We start from the raw sequence: 21,776 nt of genomic DNA on the forward strand, positions 1-21,776 counted from the left end.
ACAGTATACGCGAAGAAATTTTATAAAAAGATTTTGAGTTTACCGGTATCATACAGAAGTGGTAGGGTCTCCCACCCCCGCTGAAGCCACATCACTTCCGTTTGTTTGTTTTTTGTGAGTGTGTTCCAAAACTGGCCAACCCAGCCAGAAAGCATAAGCAATTCAACAGTACTATCTAACAGCCATAATCAAACAATAAAAATGTATTGATTAAAATCAAAATTGGACAAATTTTCGAAGGAATCCTAATACAAATACGAGTACAATTTGTCCCGACAGAAAAAAGTAACATGGCAGTTTGTTATTCACACGTTACGTCATTTTAACGCCGTCTGGTTACCCCCGTACCGCATTGGGTTTTGAGAGTGAAGCCTTCTGCCAGAAGAAGTGGTAGGGTCACGGAATCCCTTTCCACACAAAGTACAACAATCACAAACATCCATGCCCAAAGCGGGATTCGAACCCGCGACTTCTTGGATTGAGAGCGAACACGTCGACCACTTTTATTTACCTAAAATGAAATCATTGGTCTTTATAAGTATCTGATACAAGAACAGGCCCCTTCATATTTCCCGGTGACGTGAGGTTTAACAGTAAACCTAAAACATTATTATGAATTCCAAAATAACGCTGTAATAGATAGCAATTTTATTTCACTTTTGCGGTAATATTTATAATAATGTTGATCCTGATTAGTGTGGTTTAACAGCGCAATTACTAGAGAGACTGGATATAAATACAGGTAACCCTCGTATAACGCGGTACTTATACAACGCGGTTTCGATATAACGCGGTGGTGTACAAATTGTAGTAAACCTTGTTCCACACGGTACTTATACAACCCGGTTTCGATATAACAAATTCTACAAATTGTAGTAACCATTTATGTTTTCATATATTTTTCACCGCGCGACTTAAAAATCAAATTTTATCTTCGTTAAATTTGCGTCTGCCCGTATCCCGCATGTGATTATAAGTAGCGAATTTATAGTAGGGGAAATACCCTTTAGCACGCACGTACCTCAATTGTTTACCGTACAAAGTGTTTATTGTTGAAATTCGTCTTCGTTTTCTGCCAGGAAAGCGCATTAAAAATCATAAGTGTGTTCATCTCAAGCTGAGCACTTTATTTTCTGATGAGTTTCATACAATATGTAATGCTTTTTCATGTAAAAAAAAATTATTTTTATAGTATCGCAAAAGAGGATTTTTGCGATATTGTTGAAAACGAAATTAGTGAATTAATTGATGGTGAAATCGATTTAAATGAGGAAAAACTGGTACAATCAATAGAACCAAATGGCGGAGAAAGTTCTGCCAAAGATTCTGATTGTGATGAATCCGTTAAAAAATTCAATTTGAAGAAATTAGCAGAAGGATTGCACTTGGCAAGAAAGTTATTTTACGGTTAATGATCCCTCAATGGAGCGCTCCGGAAAATTCACGAGACAATTGGATATTTGTTTAGCTCCGTATTATGAACTCAATAAAAAACTGCAGCATAGTGGTAAGCAAGATCTTATTACTGACTTCTTGATAACTAAACCAGCCGAAGTATGCAATGAGAATTATACAAATGATATGCAAGAGATTTCAAGTGATGACGACGTTCGGCCAATCGTAAATAAAGCCCATCTACGAAATGTTATTTTTGACGAAGTGATGACGATTAAAACCACTTTATTTTAAAACCACAAATATTTTTTCGTTGGATAAGTCATTGTTGTTTATATAATTTAAAAAAGAAAAAAAAGAACGATTTCGGAACCTAACCCTACTTTTTCTATGTGATCTGAGTCTTGCATAACGCGATTTTTATAACTCGGCATTTCTGTGGAAACTAACATCCGCGTTATACGAGGGTTGCCTGGAATTCTAAAATGCGGTCATTGCGCTGTGAAGAAAACACAGAATGCGATGAAGAACACATGCAATTTACAGACGAAAAAAAAAAAAAAAAACTGTTGGTGGCGGTAGACGGCGACGTGTGTTGCTGGAAGTAGTATACCTAGTTGGAGGATTAATTTATAACTAGAAAAGCTTGTATGTATTTACATATATGTAGCATTTTCTGTACTCAAAATTTAAACAGAAAAATGCATAGTTGAAGAAAGCATAGTCTCCTAGTTCATGAATGAACGCTTAGTCACAGTTGAATGACTGCATATGTAATTTGACGATTAGTAATAATAATAATCAGTGGCGGCTCATGGCATGAAATCGTGGGGGTGCTGCAACTTTCGAAATATACATATACACTGTGTTTACAGTGTTTGGATAAAATATCAAAATTATGGCAAAAATTAAAAAAAAAATTAAACATGGAAAAAATTGTTTATTATCGATAAATTATACAGTTTGGTATAATTCAAAATTGTTTAAAAATAAAATCCATTCTTGTTTTGTTTCGGGCGAAAAGGTCAATAACTTTTTCCTTGATGTTTGTGTGACTGTTGAAGAATTTTTTTCTCCGTTGAAATCATCGCAAGTGCATTTAACCTATTCTGATTCATAGTGCTCCCCAGAAATGATTTTATTCTCTTTAATGTTGAAAAACAGCGTTCAGGCTCTGATGTAGTCATAGGAATTGTCAAGAAAATTTTTATCAATACAGTAACTTCACTAAGAAAACAATCTAAATTATTTTCTGTTATAAATTTTAACAAGTGAATTAATTTACAATAATCATGCATGTCGGGTCTAAGTACAGAACCTCTTATTAGAGGGTAGTAATAAAATGAGTGGTTAACTGTTCTAAGCTGTCCATATACTGTATTTGGTTTCGTATGGGCCTACGTATTCCCGTGTTGACAGTAGAGGGTCATATTTCTTCAGTTTCTCCCAGCAGTCACGAGCAAAATCAAAATCATCTTTCTAATTACAGAATTCAAGTGCCATTTATGGAGAATCTAGTGCACAAAAATCCAGCAAGGAAGTAATGTAATGTCCCTAGAGTACTGGAGGGGAGTCCTATAAAACCCTGAAGGTCCCCCCTCAATACAAGGTGAGTTAGCATCGAGGGGGACCTCCACCCAGATATGGACTTCACCTACCTACGACAATTCATCCCTCTTTCCTTCAAGTTTTCAGCAGCAGCATGCAGACCCTGGCAATTCAAATATCAATATGATAAGTTGGAATGAACCTATAACTGATGCTTTGTAACTTAAGTATCGGTTTAGACCTATGATGTTCTTTTGAACAAACTAAACTGCCTCGTCTCTGAGGAGAATCAGCAAGTTCGAAACAGTTGGCAGGTCAGTGAAACCTTTATCAAATGCACTAATAAAAGGTGAATATGCGAACGTTTGGCAGCTGTCGTGTTTTTTTAAGTACTGTAGCGCAAACTAAGTCAACTCCGATGCCATCATTAGCATGCGCTACTTAAAATACACTTATAACCTGAGAGCTTACAAGGATTGTATTCTCAAAATTTGTTTGTGTTTTGAGGAATGAAAACCCGAGTTACCGGGAGGAAAACCCTCCACATGAGACCGATTAACTCACCTTTAGTCGAAAGAGACCAGATAAAAGTTCCTCATGTCATAGAATCGAACCTGGGTTTTTCCGACCAAAGAGCTTCGTCTATATCGACTGAGCTACGAAAGCCTCCATACAATTTCTTGGCTTGTGATTTTTCATTTTCCTTTTAAAAGTGCGCCATAATTCTAAATTTTTCATTTTTTTCTTCTTCTCCCAACGTATTATGGATCACGTGGATTCATTCAAGTGCCAACAATCAGGAGCAATCTGCGATCATTTCACCTGCACGAAAGGAGAAAAAGAGAGAGAGGAAAAAAATAAAACAATTTTCCTATAGTGATTACTGTAAATATAACTTGCGTGCATGGAAGAATGAACGAGTTCGTAGCTACGCGCCTTCCTTCAGTGTCCCATTTTCAATAAAATATCATGTTACTAGAACCCTTCTGACACTCGCCCAACCATAGCGTTCCTACGTCTATATAACGATATATGTTTTAGCCTTGATGAAATTTCTATTGTAACAGTCGAAGTTTCTTATGATACTACTTGTGATGTAATACAAGTTAATGAAATAATTTAGTTAGGAAAGATGAACATGGATTTATTTGCCAAGCGGCTTTCGTTTGCAGTAACTTCACTAAAAAAGTTTATACGCGGTTAAACTGTGCACTACATATTAATGACAAACATGGTTAATTATTGTTAAGCTAGCACTTACTAGCATTAACACACGAGTACATATATTTTAATTATGACCATCGCATTGCCTTTTAAATTTTGAAAGGCATTTTTTAAACTTTATTTTTTCTGAAACAGTACAAAAAATTATTTTTTTTATTATATATTTTTTTGAATGGCAGGGGATTTAGAATTTTCCATTTGATTGAAAGGATGTAAGTTATATATATTACCGCTAAAGTGCAGAAATCAGTTATTCTGCAGATTATCTAGGTATTGTGCAGATTAACTACGGTGATCCGTTAATGTGCGGAAAATTGTTTAATTTCTCAAATTACCTAGGTAATCTGCACATTACCTACTAGGCACTCGTTAAAGTGAAAATAAGATCTTTGCTGGAACAACAGCAACGTTTCTGTATGTTTAAATTAAGATAATGTTATTTATTTATTTTTTGATATCTAAAGAATCAAGTTAATACAATCAAACAATCAACAAATTAGTTGATAGAATCAATCATCAATCAATTAATATAATACAAGGAATCAAACGGTTTAAAATATTATTACAATTAAGAAAAAAAAAACATATGATAAAATTATGTTTACTTATTAAAAAACCAAACGAAAAGTGGAGGGAGAGGGGGGGAAGGAGTAGGGAAAGGAAATGAGAGAAACAAACTTTTGAACTTTAACGATACGGAAGCCGTTAATGTGCACATTACCTAGGTAAAATGCGGAAAACTCTTGATTCCGCACGTTAACGGAGCAAATCAGTTAATCTGCAGATTAGCTAGGTAATGTGTTTTACGGTTTTCGTACTTTAGCGGTAACATATACATTCTATGTGGGCTTATCAGATTAACCAGTAGTTCGACAACAATCGGCCTGCTCCATAAAGTGCACACGTAAGTTTCCTTATGGATATTAAACCTCTGAGGTAATCGGTCTCAAATCTAGATGGCGAATATTGCCACAGGTCACATTACGATCCAACTGGCTATATTATCTTGATTTCAGATGTAAGAACTTAAGTGCAGCTTTATATACCAGAATCAGTCAAAGCATACAATATTTAGGGAAGCTGATCCATCTCGATGACTTCTTTCTACGCTTCTGGTGTGTTTTGCAAAATACCTATATTTCACTCGATTTGTCAGACTTTACGTACGAATATACTAAACTCTGATCTGGCTGGATATATATATATATATATATATATATATATATATGTAGAAACACCTTATGGCAACTTGTTCTGGTAAAATACTTTTAAGCTCTGTATTACTAAATCTTGGTATTTCTAGCCTAGCTCCCACTGATGAGACCTCAATAAAGGTCGAAACCGGTCTGGGTAGTGGCCCCTTGCCTTTAATACAAAACATCATGCATCCCCTTCTTGGAGATGTGTTTTGGCATTAAGGGTAAATATTAAGATTAGTGATCAGAGCTTATGCCACCTTTACCACGAGTTGCCTTGATCTTGCACTACCTGTAGGATCAGCTAGACTTGCATCACTTGCAGGCGCAAACTTAACTTGTTTGTCTGTTTGCTTACTTGGGAAATGGAGTAAAACCAGGTTTAAAATTGCTTGGTAATTTTAATATATATATATATATATATACCCTACGGCGCTTGACCGCACGAAGAAAGGATTTGGTGGTTCGAATCTAGTCACCGACTAGAGGAAATTTTTCTAAGCCTTTTTTAGACCGGTTCCCGAGTTAGTCGATCTCTGGCACGGGCTAGCGGGTTTTTCTCCCGGAAACTCGGGTTTTTCGTTCTGTAAACTCAAGAAAATCACCCGTTGAATCCACACTATTTTCAGACATTAAAAATATTCTGTTAGGGTCAGGGACCACAAGATGGCGGCACTAGCTTGCCGCCTTCTTCACTGCATACCGATGAATCAGTGATAGCCTTGGGCCAGCAATCTCTCTGATTGGCTACCAGTGGAGATTGAACTTCCCACTCAGTCTCCAAAAGTTAGATAGGGTAAACGTCTCCGCCTACTCCCTATACGGCAACAAATAGGCGTTAGCTGATTTTATATATATATATATATATATATATATATATATATATATATATATATATATATATAAATCAATAAATAAAACAACCAATATTGACGATAGCAAAAATGAAGGGTAGTTACAGTAAAGTAACTTCTACCGAGTTGCCACGATAGGTGTCATTGGCAAATAATCGGTCGGTTCATATGTAAGTGCGCTCGTGCTTCCTCGAGTTTATATATTTTGTAACCCACATAAAATAAATTACAACTCTCTCTAAGTATCAGATATACATTGACCTGCAAAGGCACTACGCTAAATAGTTTACGTGGATGACGTTGCTTAAAAGATGATAAACATTTAAACCCCAGACAAAATGCTTACTTATTCAGGAAACTTAACTTTTGTTCCTAGTGACCTTTAACAATGTAATTTCCAAAGAAACGATAGCTACTATAAAGCGCTGGAACCACATCAGGGAATCTTGAACGTTCTGAGAGTATTATTATTATTATCACGAGCAACTACAAGGAGTCCTTAGACCCATCGAGGGAGGCCCTGAATATCAAGAACAACTATTCAACATTCGCACAGTATCTATCCATACTTTGCTTTGAACTCATTTACAGTCATGGCACCCACAACAAACTCTGGTAGCTTATTTCACTCATTCAACACTCTAAGTAAAAAACCTAATTTCAACACCCTTGCTAACTACACTCTTGCTCAGTTTCCATGGATGGTCTCTAGTTTCCCATCACCAGACCTGTTCTGAAACATTTCCTCTGAATTAATATTGTAAAATCCCTTCAGTAATTTGAATGTCTTAGTCACCTGCCTCTCCAAAGGCTAGTAGAGTGATGGCGACTTCTGGATCCTCTCTACCTCCTCCCCATCAAGAAGAAACCCAGGGACCCAGATCTCGGCACAGTAGTCAAGATGGGGTCTTATTAAGGCTTGATAAAGAGGACTTCATGGAACCTTAACTTGCTTATCTCTGCTCGTCGAAGTATTCTTCAGTAACCAAGTGATCTGATGAGCTGATTTAGCAACTTTTGCTATGTGCCCCCTAAACTTCAACTCCCTATCTACCAACATCCAAATCTCTGGCTTCGTCAACCACCTGGAGTATAATTCCACCAATGTGATATACTGCTGCTAATTTTTTCACCCCAAAATGTATAACCTTACACTTTGCTACATTGAACTGACATCCATTACCATTAGCCCAGACTGACAATATATCGAAATCATCCTGCAAAATTTTGACATCAGATGCATTCATTATTGCTCTACCCAACTATGCATCATCAGCAAATAAATGAACAGTTCCTCTCAGATCCTTTCCCATCTCATTAATTAACAAATTAAATAGCAGTGTCCAAGAACAGAACACTGCAGCACACCACTAGTAACAGGCCTTCTTTGGACTTCACTCCTGAATAAACTACTCTCTGATATCTCTCCATCAACCACCCTCCTATCCATCACACCAACTTTATATCCATCCACATGTGCTGCAGTTTACTGATTAGAATTCTATTTGGTATCCTGTCAAAGGCCTTAGCAAAATCCAGCAGTGTCATTGTAAATCCATTACCCTTATCCAGTTCAGCCGTCACTGTATGAAACCTGAGCAAATTACTGAGGCATGATCTACCCTTCACAAAACCATGCTGTCGTCCATACAGTAACCCATTTTCATCTATCCATTCCTGTATTTTGCTCTTGACTAGTATCTCCAAAACCTTGACAACGATTCCTGATATGCTGATCGGTCGGTAATTTGCAACAGCAGTCTTGGAACCTCCTTTATGCAATGGAACTATTTTCTCCTCTTTCCATACCCTTGGGACTAACTCAGAGATGAGACTTAAATTAAACAATATGGTTCAATGGAACTGACAATTCCTTTGCCACTTCTCGTAAGCATCGAGCTTGTGTACCATCAAATCCCACAAATGTATTTACATTAAGGTTCTGTAATGTACCATTCACCTCGATTTCATTCATTTCAATTCCTGTATCAGCCATTCGTTCTCTCATTCCTGCAATATCACAGCCTGGATGATATAATCTTGCAAAGTGTTCGCCTAGTAATTCTACTATTTCATCTGATTCTGTTATCTCCCTGCCATCGGCATTCCTTAGAACAGCATTTCCCAAACTTTTCCTATGACAGAACACTTCACAAATCCTGAAATTTTCACGGAATACCTTGGTTATTTTGTAATGTATTAATTAATAATTGTTAATTTATCTAATTTTTATTATTAATTAATAATTGATAATTAATTATTCATTAGTAATTAATTAAACATCAATTAAACCATCATTAAATTAATTTGTGTTGATTTTCATTGACATATCCCATTCTGATCACCAAAAATTTATAATATAAGTGATTACGATTGAATGCAGACTTTTTTTCCTGTGTGCTGGTAGTTTCCCCTCCTTTTGTACATCCTGGAGATCGCTTTGTAGGCTGGTGGTGGATGCCTCACTATCTGTTGCGTCACAAACACCTTCAGTAAGAGATTTCTGAATACCAAATTAAACAAAGTTCCTTGTCCCTTATTCATATTAAAATTTAAAATTGCAGGCCTATTACTTTTAAAAAATCACAGCACTACGGTTTCGAAACTTTTACCCTACAATACGAACTTGCGAAGAAAGTATTCAATATTACTAGATTTGAGAACTGCATACAGATTAACTTGATCTTCAATTTTAGTGGAAAAATTTTCTTTATACTTCCTTGCTGATTGGTCACTAACATTTGCAACACAGATGTTATTTCATTCAGTTTTGACATTTCAGTTTGACAGAGGATACGCCTCCCATTGTTGTAATCGCATTACAGACAATTTTTATGACCGGTCATAGACAGCGGTATTTCCTTTCCCAAATGTCGAAAGGTTTCGATGTGTGAAAATTAACGATAATTCATGAATACTTCCACGTTTAAAAATACACGGCTTGATCACTAACATTTGCTTCACAGATGTCATTAGGCGTTCTGGAGTCTGAGCTTTTCGATATACTATTGCTCACACAATAGATGCTGAGAGATGCTGATACGAGGGTATAGCAGAGATGATGGTGGATCCATTTTGGGAAGTTGCCTTGGCAAGGTTAATGGGACTGCATTTGGATAAGGATGCATGCCCATGGAATTTTGTAAGTATGGAGGTCACCAACTGTTAATTTTACCTAGAAATTTTACCATCATACGAGGAGAATAATATTAGTGAATATTATTCTCCTCAGAATATTTTTATTTCAAATATTTATTCATGAAAAATGCTTAGAAAACTAAAATGATAAATTCCAGGAGAACGTCTCGCGAAACACTTTCACCTTCCGCGGAACACAGTTTGGGAACCCTGCTGTAACCCATGAAGTCTTAACAGAGGCTTGGCTGTTGCTGTCACCCAGGTCGTGGGGCAGGGTAATGAATGTCAATGCTGTAGCCAATGAAGTTTACTGAAACATGGCTATTGACGTAACCCCCCCAAATGAAACATGAGCGGCTCTGCTCGGTGGTGGGGGTGAGCCTGCTACAGGGTATAGCTAACGCTCAGAGTTCTTCTCGGTGGCAGGGTGAGCATGATACTGAGTGGAACAACACTGAGTTTTTGATCCTACGGGGCGCTCATTGTTGGGTGATTCGGGGAGGGGGATCTCAACGAGTTTTTAGAAAGGTAATTCAGCCCTTAAACAGAGAATCCGGTCTGGGTAGTGACCCTTCCCATAATACATAGCATTATACATGTCCGCAAGGAGATGTGCTTTGTATTGTGGGATACTAAGGAAAGTAATGAGAAACTTAGACCACCTTTGTTGCGAGTTGCCCTAGTCCTGAAGACACTTCAGGTGCAAACTTTGTTTGCTTATACTTGGATAAAGGATTAAACTAAATATATAATTTATAGTCTAGCTGAGTGGAAAAAACTTCAATCAACTAGTTTCCTTCTCATAACTGAATGATATTCAGATCTCGAGCTATCATCACTTGATAGTCGACAAATACTACTGAATAAATAAATGATAGTGCCTCCAATTTCAATTCGCATAGCTCTCTATGAAGCATTCCAACTTATCATTACTAATATAAGGTGGATCTTAAAGAGGATTGATTACATTGCATGTCCTTTTCTCAGATCTTTGAACGTTACAAACTGAGTGATGCCAGTCCTCAGACTTAGCACCTGACTTTAACTTCAATTTCGATATATATTATCGTATTCAAAAATGAAATGTGTTTTCTGTCTTTTGACTATTCTTTTTTTTTTTCTCTCTAAGTGCTGTCTTATGATGGAAATATTACCAATAGAAGATTATCCAGTTGTCTTTACTACTCCTGTAATTCTGGCACACGGAAGATAAAACTGTTCTCCAACTTGTAGTTATAATTTAATTTAATAACCTACCCATGGAAGCCATTACACTGTTTCTGTACTCTGAAGGATTGCTCTTATTATCCTTTTTAAAGATAAGTGTTATATATATTTATGATTAAGAGTCAAATCTCCATCTAGAAATAAACGATTTTTAGGTAAAAGTAACAGTTAGTCACCTCCATAGTTACAAAATTCCATGGGCACGCATCTTTATCCAACTGCTGTCCCATTAACCTTGCCAAGGCAACTTCCCAAAATGAATCCACTATCTTCACTGCTATACTCTCAGATGCTAATACTCGTATTAGCATCTGTTTTCTTTCTCTCTCTCTTTCTCTCTCGATTCATTCCTTTCTATTCTATGTCAAGAAATCCTTAAAATTTTTCATCCAGGCTGTCATTGTATTAACCTCACCACTGGATGTAATCGACAGTTTAATGTTATCATGCTCCTGATAGTTCTTTATGCCCGAGATAATGTATTATATCTTAGTCAGTGATTAATCTCAGAACAAATTCTGTTTCGATATTCTTCCTTAAATTTTCATACAACTGTTTTCACTTCCCTCTTAAAAACATAATAATATTCCTGATCTACCTCGCTTCTAAAAATGAGTCAATCTTTATATACTTCATTCTTTTTGGTGGTGGTTTCAACAGCATCTCTTATAATTCACTGAAGTTTACACTGATTCAAATTCAGTTCAAAACCAAGTGCTTCCTTAGCTGCCTCGTGAACGACCGCTTTAATATGATTATTGATTTCCTTACACTCCTGTCTTCATATCCACTCAAACGTTGATCAATCCTGCTCTTTTTTACAATCCTCTAATACTTTTGTCTTGAAGATGGCTGACCATATATTGCGGTGGTGTCATCTAGATGGATGTTCCAGTTTCTCATTTTAACTTTTTTCAGACACAGTTAACTGCGAAAGTAACAATTATGGTGTTTTCCATATTTTGCACGTCTCGCTATTCGCACATTCCTTAGAATGCAGCGTATCTGTGATTAGGAGTTTAGGTGGTCAATAATATATCATATGCCTCATTTACAGGGGTGTAGTCGGGCCTGGGCGACGCCCTGGTATTTCTTTAAAACTATCAAAATTTACAAATTCATAATAATAAATGATAAGAATGAGACTTATAATGCATTTCCAGCTTTCAGTCAAAAAAACAGCAGCTTGCCGCACATAATTTTTTTTTCAGAAAACAAGGCAATATCTCTACCATATGGCCGTCGCAATAATAATAATAATAATGCCGCACTTCGTCTTCTAGATTTTTATTTCCAAGGTAGAGCACTGGCACTATTTCTTTTAGGACTACACCCCTGCTCATGTACACTGCACTTAAAGAAACATCTTTATGCTGGAATGAATTCCTATTAGATCCACAATGTCTTGACCAATTCTCTTAAATGCCCAAGAACAAAACGCTCTTGGTTATCTTTATGCATCGCTGCCAATAATTGTTTATTGACTTTGTTTCAGCTTTTAATAGAGCTTTTCCATTTGCTTTACACACGCAAAGAAACCACAGTTTAGGCTGTTTAATTAGAGCAGTGTTTAATCCACACTGCTCTAAATGTGAATATAACCACCCCGAATCCCAATGTAGTACCTTCCTTTTTTTTTGTTTCTCTCAAAAACAATAAATTTAAGCTTTTATTGGTGACTGCTTTTAATGCTTTCTCTAATTATCGAGTTAAACTTTGTGTGTTCCATGTTCCAAATTTCAAAGCACATGTTCATAGTCAGTTTCCTTCCCTGAATTGCTATCCAGTTGCTTTTTTTCTTTTAGGGATACGAAGCAATGATTTTTTTTAACTAATTAAACTTGGCAAGAAATTATATTCTTGTTCAATTTTTTATTAAAGTGTAAGCAAACATTCATCAATTTCTTAATAACCCATAATGCAAAACTTACATTCTTTTGGAATGTAATGCTAGGCATTATTAAAAATTAGGCGATCACTCTAACCTCAATGAGTGACCCGAAGAATCATTTTAACTAATACCTCTCGATCACTCAAAGATACTCAGCGATGGTTCAACCCCAGGCCAAGGCATCCACCAGAAGGCCACGTCATTAGAAGCTCTACCATAGGCATCTAATGAAATGCAGTGATCGGGACTACTTCAGCGGAGCTCACATCGGTGGAAAGCCACATCAATGGAGTCAGACAGGAATGAACAACGCAAGGAACCAACATCTAACCATTATGGAAGTAGAAAGAATCAAACGTAAGGAAAATGTTCCTCATGTTATCCTGCAAGCCAAAAAACAATGGACGGAAATGGCCACGGCCCTCAAAAACCATAAAATAAATTTTATAAACAGAGGAACACAAACAAGGAGGTCCGAATACAACCAGAGACAGTAGCTGACCACCCCGCACCCACCAAAGTTTTAGACAATAAAAACATCAAATGCCACACGTTTGCTTTAAAAAGCGAAGAAAAAACTTCAAGTTACCATGGTTGAATTAACTTAGGATTCGTATATTCCCCATATATAAATAATAAAATGTGTATTACCTTATTATTAAAATATCCTTGGTCAGAGATAGCTGGAAAGTTTTTTACTTCGTTATAAATTAAATTAAACTTGCTAAGAGATTATATTCTTGTGTAATCCTTTATCCAATATAAGCAAACAAAGTTTGTGAATGAAGTATAAGTATTTTCACAAGAGAGGGATGAAGTCCTTTGCTCATCCATCAACTTGGACGACTAAAATTCTCGGAGTTCGACTTCTATCATTTGGGTAACCAATCCCAGCCTGTTACAGACCACACAGAGAGATTTTAATATCGGGACGTTTTTCCCTAGAAGGATTGTCTTCATCCTGACTATGGGCTCCTTCTATCTGTACAAAGAGAACTTAAAGTAACGAAAGAAAAAGCACCTGGCTCTCGAATATTCCAATAGCATCAGAGTTAGAGGTACCCGAAGTTGGTGAAGTGAGACCAGAGAGGAAAGGTAAACGAAAGAGATCTATCTAAAATAACTGGAAGAAGGGAACAAACTCAGCTAGGGACTCTAGAGATGCCATTACTGATGATGACAACTCCTTGGGCCCTGTTGGCGTACTTTCTAGAGATCATGGTCCTCCGAGAATCTTGCTAACTCGAATTCTGAAAATTTCTCAAACGGATCAGCTTAGTGTACTTAAAATTTTACAACCAGCTTTCAACTTTTCTTCCTTCCTTCCTTTCTTTTTTTTTTTTTTTAATAAATTTCACAACTATGTTCTTAAATTAATTGACCTTATGACCTCCTTGGTCATCTTAAACATTATATGAGGCTACAAACGTTATTTTGGTCCCCTAACTGTTCCGAAAACATTTGTTTCAAAAATAATAATGAATAATAATCTGAATAGATTTCTGAATGAATAGAATAGAAATATAATAGGGATCTGTTCATAGGAAGTAGAGGGGAAATGTTTGTGCTTTGGGGATGTTGTATGTTTATTTAAAGTACAATAACACATGTGCGGGAAATATGGATTCCATGCGCTTCGCTGTGCATGCTTTGACAGAGACAATATTTCCAGGATTCACTGTGGCTCAGAAAAAGAATAAGCCAAATGTCCTACGATCAGGTGATTTGGTATATTCGAAGGATGAATAGTTGGTTTGAATTTAACCTGCCCTTTTCATATATCGAAATTTTGCTTTGTTTTAATTTCAAAGCAGAAATGGAAACGACGCGATATCTGTTCTGAGGAAGACATATCTTTAAAGCCCGATAGCTTGTATTTGAAATATATATTAGTTCACTGTCCATGTGTTGTCAGAGGGGGAAAAGCCAAATGTACTACAATCATGTGATTCGCAAGGAACGAGATTTATTTTATTTTATGTTTATGATTCTTGAAAGTGACAAGGTTTTTCTCCACTGGTTTTTTATCCTGTAAGATATGCAATCCATCCAGAAGAACGCGTGATTAATAGACATAATACACTGGTCTCAAGGCTTAATTGCTTTAGTTGTGATTCGAAAATAATGAAACATTTCTATCTCTGAAATAATTGTTATAATCTCTTAAACTGACAGGAATATATTTGTTTCACATATTCATTCTTATATACTGTTGTTCATTATCACAGCAGTCTCCCTTCACTGATGTACTGTAAGTCTTGCAATATATCTGGTGTGAAGGGTTAATATATATGTGTATTAAACTCGTGAAACAGCATATATACTATATATAATCATCATCATCTAAGCATCTCCATGAATTCAGAAAACTATGAAGTCAGAAGACTGTGTTCAAATAACTTCTCCAGTAACTCATTCCACTCATTTGCTACTCTCCTAGTAAAATGTATAGTTTATAATCCTTATTAACCACACTTTTACTAATCTTCAAGGAGTGATCCTTCTTCTCCTCTTTCCATATATCGATAAATTTCTTCTACATTTGCACTATTAGTCCTGTCCTCTTAAAATGTTTCTAATTCCTACCGTATCCTCTCTGTTCTGTTTATTTTACAAACAGAAAAATTCAAAACTTTAATCTACACTTATATTGATCACTCACCTCTGGACTCTACCTCATCCTGAGGTAACCAAATCTCAGCATAGTGGTGCAGAGAAGTCGTCGTATGAAATTCTTATAAAAAGGAATGATAATGTTCCTGTCCCTGCTTCTCAATATGTGCTTTTCAATATCTTACTGATTATTTATGCTATTTTGTATGCTTTTTGTAGTATGTCTTTGGAACTTTATATCCACCATCACTCTGAATACACTACCCTCATCAATTTCTTGCAGTACATTCCCATAATTATAATCTACAGTTCATAATATTTCAATTTCAAGTTGCATAAACTTATCTATGAAGTGGCAACCTTGATAGTGTTAAAATCATTCTGTAGGATATGTGTCAGCGATGGTTCAACCTTAGGAAAAGGTATCCACCAGAAGGCCACATCATTAGAAGCTATACCATAGCATCTAATGAAATGTAGTGATCGAGACATTTATTTACTGTTGTCCTTTTGTATTTAAAGTTTAACATCATCTGCATACAATTAGATATTTCCCCTGAAATCATTCCCGTTAGAATTTAATATTTAAATTAAACAGGAATCAGAGTATATAATCTGTAATACATCACTCATCACCTACTTTCTTTTTGTTCTACTTCACCATGTACAACTTTTTATTATTTATCAGCCACCTTCTTATCTACTGTTACCATAAGTGTTTTATATCTGCATTTATCTCCTAGTTCCTTAATAAATTTCTGTGGAGTATACTGCCAAATGCCTTTGTGCAGACAAATTACATTATTGTATAGCAATTACCTTTATTTAATCCAACTTTATTACAGAAGGGAAAGTTCTCCCCAATACACTCTGTCTGCTGCCGTAAAGTATCATATTTCCATCCTTTCATTCCTGAATTCTTTACATAATCAACTTTTCTAATAACTTAACCACCATTCCTGCTATATTGAACTGGCTGTAATGTTTACTTCCATTTTGGGGCAACACTTATATAAAGGAATTGTCTTGCCCTCTTTCCATTTCCTTGCAACCTTGCTAGTGCTGAAACTTAACTAGTATGGTCAGAGGCATTACCACTTTTCTTGCACTTTCTTTTAACACACATGCCAGTGTCACAAGTAATCACATAGCTGTATTCATATCAAGATTTCATAATATCATCTTCTAGTTCATTTACTTCTATTCTCACATGCTTAATGATGTTACTCATCCTTTTAACTCCCGTGTGATTTATCCTGATACTGCTTCTTTCAAAACATCTCTTGACTATTTCCCAAACATTCCTGACATCTTTCATTTTCTTTAAGATGTAGTACTGTTCCCAGCTGTCTCCTGACTTTATTGTAATTGCCTTTTATGGAGTTCCACATACACACTGTACTCTTTCTTAACTGAAAATTTTACATATTAGAAACTACTGAGATCAAGAAAGAATGATTACTCTTTCAAATCCGAGGCACAGTGGCTACTGCCTTTGTTAAAGGCAGATCATCTCAATGCTGTCACTAAGATTTAGGTAATTATTTCTCAGTAGCTGCATAAATTCCATTGAGATATTTGTTCTATGCATGCTGTTTACATTTTCCTTTCCCTGGTCTGTAGCAAAATTCTATAAGTTGGAATGCATGGCTATTTTCATTGTAATGACTCCACCTACATGGCATACTTTCCACAAGCGTATGATAACAGTTGATGAAAATTTTGGGCCACTCTTCCTGTAGGCATGTAATAAAATCTTGGACTATTGTGGAGCGAACGTTCCTTGACCTCATCCGATGCTCTCCAGTTCATCTCACTGATGTTCAATAGGATTGAGGTCACGGCTCTGTGGAGGCCACTCAAGTGTGGTGAGTTCATATCCACAAACCATGCAGTTATAGCAGCAGCAGCCTTATGATGTACTGCATTGTCTAACCAAAAGAGACACTGGTCAGTGACGTAGAAACTCCAGGATGTTCAATACCTCTTGGAATTCAGTGTTCATGACACCACAAACAGAGGTCTGAGGCCACACCATCACACTGCCACCTCTGAATTTTATAGTTGGGATTATGCACTCTGGTAAAAGAAGTTCACAATGCATCTGCCACACTCTCCCTGTTCATCTGCTTGGTAGAGGGTGTAGTATGATTCATCACTCCATAACACAGTGTTTCAAGCTTCCATGTCCCATTGTACATGCTCTTTGCACCATTGAAGACATAAATAAAGCAAGTAAATTCTTTAGATAGATAGTTATCTGAGATAACTCCTGCAGTGACTGTTTCATAAGAATGGTCACTTGTGGTACTTATGTTGAATCACGAATCTGAAATGCTGTTCATTCAGGTTGCTTTAAGCTGAATGTATACACTTTGGAAGCTGTCATAGTGATAAGTAATGAGTGTTCATCCTCATAAGTGATATTTCTGATATTATTCCACTTTAGCACATATTCTTTTCAAAGTTTCCTCATCTCTCTGAAATTCAGATGACCATAGTCAGTCACCTCCCTGTTTCTGCTTTTCAGTATTCTTCTCATTAGCAAATTTCTCATGGGCATCATCTCTATCTCTGTAACATCTTCAGTGAATCAAAACTCTTGTCTACATGCACTTGATATCTTTTGTCATCTAAACATTCTGGATACATCCCTGACTTAGCATACAACCTTTCATTCTAAATTGCAATGTGCAGAAGCTTACATTCTGAACTCAGAGGCTTCTCTGTCTTTGCTGTTTTTGTTTAAGATCACATACTAAAGTTATTGTGAGGCAAGTATATTTATCATCAATAGCAACTCTAGTAGAAACTCTCAAGTCAGGCAGACTAAAACTTCCCAAGATATGTATATTCTGTCTGACATTTTAATGCATTCTCAGATCAGTTTCTGCTTTTCAGGAAGACCTGGCCATCTCCAAACCCAAGCCTTAGGCATGCAAAGCCAGCTAACTCATCTTTAGTTGAAAACTTCTCACATTCTGAATAGGATAAACATGCAAATTTTTCCAACTAAATAGGCCATTTAACACATGCATTTCTAATGATTTCATTTAAGTGGTTTTGCATCTCCAACTAATTGAATATCCTGTTCCCCTATCAAATCATTTATGATATCACTAACTCCAAAATCACATAAAAGCATTGCGAGATCTCATGTCTCACTTCTTTTAGAGGAAGAGTATGACATGTAAATTTTCAGATACTACTTCTTTTTTAGATACTGTTGAATAATTGTCATAGTTTACATTAGTTTATATATTTATTTATTGTGGCAAAAGCATTTAGTAATAAAACCAAACTAGCTTTTGGTATTATTATGGATCTAAGTTTAGGTTAAAAGTAATGAAAATAAAAAGTTAAAATTAATATAAAATTAAAAATAGGATTAAAACATTAAATAAAATTGGAATAGATATAAGTTCACATGGATTCATGTGTTTGGTAGCCACCAGTAGTGCACTCAGGGTTTTAATCTTGGGGTGGGGGGCTGAGTTGAGTAGACGATTTGGGAATACAACTATGCATTGCATACAACCTATGACTGAGCATCTGCAATGATCACTAATTCATAAGTAGTAGTACAGAAATAGAAGACATGACACAACATAAATTAAAAAAAAATAATTTTATTAATTAGGAAAAGATTTTTGGAAAATTTCCTAGTGTTTTTTTCCCCTTTTTCTTGGGGGGGAGACAGGGCCCTTGCCCCCCTCTGGGGTGTGCCACTGGTAGCCACTACTTGTTATTTGGAATTGAGGCTATAAAACCATTGCATATGTCTGATAACTGCATATATTCTTCTGGATAGTTTGCCTATTTTTTGTGATGGAAAAACCTGAGTTTTATGAAGGAAAAGACTTGCTACCTCTGTGCTAACTTGCAAACATTTGAAAAGCTGTTACAAAAGTTCTTTACATCCTGGACAGGATTTACATCTGGATATGGTTTTTCCATTGGTAGCTGTGGAAGAAGGCCTGTTACAGCTTGCTAATTTCAGGGTCCCATACAAGGAGAAAGTGGGTGGGTGTGAAAGGGGGGGGGAAGAGGGAGGTCAAAGAAGGAAAAGGAAGAAACCTTCTGAAGGTGAGTTTAGTCTTTAGATCAGAACCAGGAAAAGGACCAGAAGCCCATAGTAAGATTTGTGCAGTAGCTGGAATAATGCACAGTTGGAAGGGGAAAGAAAGCCTAAATGTTTTTGAAGCACGTTTTAGATTTTCTTAATTAGAAAAGTAAATTGGCAAGAAATTATTTATATTCTTGTTTTAATCCTTTACCCAATCATAAGCAAACAGAAGCTTATCTTCCCAGTAGATCAATGTAGGTAGAGACTGTTGACTTAACATCAGATTGTCTTGTTTCTGCTATCATTATCTGATAATATACAGCACACCCCCTTTTGGATGTGTGTATTTTAGTGCATTATGGAAAGGGTCACAACATAGACCAGGTTTGATCTCTATTTATGGTCTCATCAGTGGGAGCTAAACCATGTGGAGATATTGGGAGCAAAACAAATGCAAAAGTCAGTTTCTGTGTACAAGTAGCAAAATATTATATTGGCATAGTATTAAAATATTCTGGATATACATAGTTGTAGAAGTTTTTTGCTTAGTTAGAAAGTAAATGATACTTGACAAGAAATTCTAATGTAATTTTAATCCTTTTTCCCAAGCATGAGCACACAAAATTTGAGGTCTCAACAGTGGGAACTAATAAAAGTGGTGTGGATAAACGTGGCTAATAAAAGTCACCTTTCCTGTAATGCATAGCAATATGATCATCAATTTCCTGATATGTACCTCAAGGGGTGTTCAGGCTATTATGACAGCACTACATGATTAAGTTTACATTATTATTAGTCTCCTATTCAACAATTTTGCCAGAATTAGTATTCTCATATCTAACATTTCGTTCTTCTAAGGCACTTCTGACTGAATCAATCTACCTAGACCTTGGTCTTCCTCAGGGTGTCTTTCTCTTTCCTGCCATCTTGGCACCAAACCCCTGTTTGCTAACCTTTACTCACCCATTTTGTTTAAGTGTCTATACCACCTTAGATTAGCTCTGCTTATACATTCCTGTATGCTAATAATGTCAAGTTCCTTTCTAATATCTTAATTTTTAATATGATGGCATCTGTTGACTCCTCTAATTTTTCTTAAAACTCATATCTATTTTCTCTAATCTTTGAAGTGCTTTTTTTCTAACCCGACTCTCAATCCATAACTTAAAACTGATTTGAACACTGTCTTGTATATTGCTTGTTTGGTGTTTTGGCTAATTTCTCTCATTCCATATACATTTATCCAGATGGCTACCTGCCATACCATCTTTGCTTATTCTGTTGTCTATTTCCAGATTTAGCCTACCATCTTCACTAAAAACTGTGTCTAAATGGTGGAAATCTTTTACTTGTTCTATAGGATCTCTATCATTCAGAATGCAGGTGAAGTTTTCTATGTTCCTACCCATTTTCATAGTTTTGGTTTTCTGTTGCTGATTTTCACGTCAAATTTGTTACAGCTGTTATGCAATATATTTAGAGAACTCTTGAGACTTACATGTGATGTGTTTGAGTAGTAACATTATCTGCATAAAGCAATGAGCCAAGTTCGATATATGATTCTACACTGAGTTAGTTTCAAATTAGAAACCCCCCTCCCCCAAGGGAGTGGAACGAAGGTAAAATTGTTCCACTGTATAAAGGTAGTGGCTTCAATGTGTATATTTGGATGGCGTTGTGATGAAGGTACTAGAGAGAAAGAGATTGCTGAGTATGATACAAAATTGGGTTGAAAACATCAGTATTCTTTGTGGTTGTCAGCATGGAGCATGGGCTTGTTAAGGGGAGATCATGATTTACTAACTTACTTATGTACTGTAACAAGGTGTCAAAAACCTTGGACAGGGAAGCATATACAGTGGTGTACTTGGATTTTGCAAAAGCTTTTGATAGGCTCCTACATGACAAACTCTTAAATAAATTGAAACTGATAGGATTGGATAACAGTCTTCTGAGTTGGATCAGTGACTGTCTGTCAGATAGGTATCAGAAAGTTGGGGGGAGGGTATCCTGTAAGAGGAAGGTCACTAGTAGTGTACCTGAGAGGTCAGTTTTGGGACCATTCTTGTTCAATTTGTATATTAATGATATTGGGATGGGTTTAACTGGTAATATGCAGCTGTTCTCAGACAGTGCAAAATTGGAAAGAGCAATGCAGGATCAAGCAGATGGTATGGCCTTGCAGAAGGACTTGAATAGATTGTATGAATGGGCAGGTAAGTGGAACTATCAGTTCAATGTTGCAAAGCATAAGGTTTTGAAATTTGATAAGCAATGATGGGATTCAAAGTATACACTTGGTGGGAAAACTTTAAAGGAAGTAGAGGAGATAAGAGATCTAGGAGTGATGGTGGACAAGGACCTGAAATTCAGGGGCCACATTGCACAAGTTGAAGACATTACATTGGATAATGGCAATGATGCAGAGGACCTGACATGCAGAAATAAAGAGGTTATGATACCATTGCATAAGGACTTAATCAGACCTCATATGGATTATTGTACACAGATCTGGTCATCAAGTTTTCATAGTGACAAGGATATGTTGAAAAGGGTCCAGAGAAGATTCACAAAGGTTGTTAGTGGTCTTTGGGATATGGAGTATGAAGACAGGTTGAGAGAAT

The 21,776-nt window shown here is 36.3% G+C and overlaps 1 protein-coding gene across 4 annotated transcripts in view; it reads left to right on the top strand.

Annotated features, from left to right (window-relative positions):
• The window catches only part of LOC150095690 (transmembrane protein 17-like), a 63,037-nt gene that overhangs the window by 19,314 nt on the left and 21,947 nt on the right, over positions 1 to 21,776 (top strand). Inside the window, exon 1 of one of the 4 annotated variants that reach the window (XM_090410200.1) lies at positions 14,094 to 14,193. The exons of the other annotated variants lie outside the window; for them this stretch is intronic. Coding sequence (XP_090266326.1) covers positions 14,094 to 14,193 — 100 coding nt within the window. Of the gene's footprint in view, positions 1 to 14,093; positions 14,194 to 21,776 lie in introns of those variants that run through there. 4 annotated transcript variants of the gene reach the window in all.

Source organism: Typopeltis vanoorti, chromosome 20 (assembly GCF_054136105.1).
Source record: "Typopeltis vanoorti isolate ZY-2024b chromosome 20, IOZ_Tvanoo_1.0, whole genome shotgun sequence".
Classification (NCBI taxonomy): Eukaryota; Metazoa; Arthropoda; class Arachnida; order Uropygi; family Thelyphonidae; genus Typopeltis; species Typopeltis vanoorti.